The sequence below is a fragment of the Peromyscus eremicus genome, chromosome 10, assembly GCF_949786415.1.
Source record: "Peromyscus eremicus chromosome 10, PerEre_H2_v1, whole genome shotgun sequence".
Classification (NCBI taxonomy): domain Eukaryota; kingdom Metazoa; phylum Chordata; class Mammalia; order Rodentia; family Cricetidae; genus Peromyscus; species Peromyscus eremicus.
In genome coordinates this window covers 60,993,749-60,995,528 of record NC_081426.1, presented here as the reverse complement: position 1 = coordinate 60,995,528, position 1,780 = coordinate 60,993,749, and the positions used below count along the sequence as shown (strand labels likewise).

Sequence of the window (1,780 nt, the reverse complement as noted above, 5' to 3'; positions counted from 1 at the left end):
ATCCTAGCCTTACAGAGGCAGAAATCCCTCTGGATCTCTGTGAGTTCAAGGCCACATTGGAAACAGCCAGGCGTGGTGACACACGCCTTTAATCCCAGGAAGTGATGGCAGATAGCAGAAAGGTATATAAGGCATGAAGACCAGGAACTAGAAGCATTTGCCTGGTTAAGCTTCAGGCTTTCGAGCAGCAGTTCAGCTGAGATTGATTCGGATGAGGACACAGAGGCTACATCAGGCAGACAGACCGTCTTTCGCTGCTACTGTTGCCCCTGCTGGGGTTGAGTTGTGAGGAGCTTTGCGGCTGTGCCCACCGTCCACCATGTCCGCCCATGCTCAGATGCGGGCCCTGCTGGACCAACTCATGGGCACTGCTCGGGATGGAGATGAAACCAGACAGAGGGTCAAGTTTACAGATGACCGTGTCTGCAAGAGTCACCTTCTGGATTGCTGCCCCCATGACATCCTTGCTGGGACGCGCATGGATTTAGGAGAATGTACCAAAATCCATGACTTGGCCCTCCGAGCAGATTATGAGATTGCAAGTAAAGAAAGAGACCTGTTTTTTGAATTAGATGCCATGGATCGCTTAGAGTCCTTCATTGCAGAGTATGATCGGAAAACTGAACTTGCCAAGAAGCGGTTGGCAGAAACACAGGAGGAGATCAGTGCCGAAGTTTCTGCAAAGGCAGAAAAAGTACAAGAGTTGAATGAAGAAATAGGAAAGCTCCTTGCTAAAGCAGAGCAGCTGGGAGCTGAAGGAAATGTGGAGGAGTCCCAGAAGATCCTTATGGAAGGGGAGAAAGTTCGTGCAAAGAAAAAAGAAGCAGAGGAAGAATATAGAAATTCCATGCCTGCATCCAGTTTTCAACAACAAAAACTCCGTGTCTGTGAGGTTTGTTCAGCTTACCTTGGTCTCCATGACAATGACCAACGTCTTGCAGACCACTTTGGGGGCAAGTTACACTTGGGGTTCATTCAGATCCGAGAGAAGCTTGATCAGTTGAGGAAAACTGTGGCTGAAAAGCAGGAGAAGAGAAATCAAGATCGCTTGAGGAGAAGAGAGGAGAGAGAACGAGAGGAGCGGCTAAGCAGGAGGTCTGAATCAAGAACCCGAGATCGCAGGAGGTCACGATCCTGGGATCGGCGTCGGAGGCGATCTAGATCTACCTCCCGAGAGCGGCGAAAGTTTTCCCGTTCCAGGTCCCCAGATAGACACAGACGCCATCGCAGTCGTTCCCAGATCCATAGCCGGGGTCACCGCCGGGCTTCCAGGGACCGGAGTGCAAAATACAAGTTCTCCAGGGATCGCTCATTGAGAGAGGAATCGTGGGAGTACAGGCGGAGTGAGCGAGGTCGCACTGACTGGAGGTTTGAGAGCTACAATGGCAAGACTGCATCGCTGAGGTCCAGGAGGTCAGAGAAGAAGGAAGCTGGCGAGATCTAAACCTGGCTCTGGCACTGTAAATAGTCTGACAAACATTCAGCACAGCCTAAGAGACTTGCTGAGGAACTGGCAAGGTGAGGTGGCTGTGGCTTGATCTTCCAGCGTTCACCCCAATACCTGGCTCCAGGTTTGATTTATTTATTTATTTTTATTTTATTTAATTTATTTATTTATTTATTTTTGGTTTTTCGAGACAGGGTTTCTCTGTGTAGCTTTGCAGACCAGGCTGGCCTGGAACTCACAGAGATCCGCCTGGCTCTGCCTCCCAAGCGCTGGGATTAAAGGCGTGTGCCACCACCGCCCAGCTTTGATTTTTATTAATAAGTACCTTTAAGA

General features: G+C 49.7%; 1 protein-coding gene across 1 annotated transcript; it reads left to right on the top strand.

Moving 5' to 3' along the window:
- Positions 1-319: 319 nt before the first annotated feature.
- Positions 320-1,444, top strand: Luc7l (LUC7 like). The gene has a single exon (XM_059275080.1). It carries the CDS (start codon positions 320-322, stop codon positions 1,442-1,444), a length of 1,125 nt encoding a protein of 374 aa, XP_059131063.1.
- The last annotated feature ends 336 nt before the right edge of the window (positions 1,445-1,780 follow it).

Bases quoted from the DNA above. Each gene is read 5' to 3' on its own strand.
- Luc7l (XM_059275080.1), top strand. From the start codon at position 320: ATGTCCGCCCATGCTCAGATGCGGGCCCTGCTGGACCAACTCATGGGC.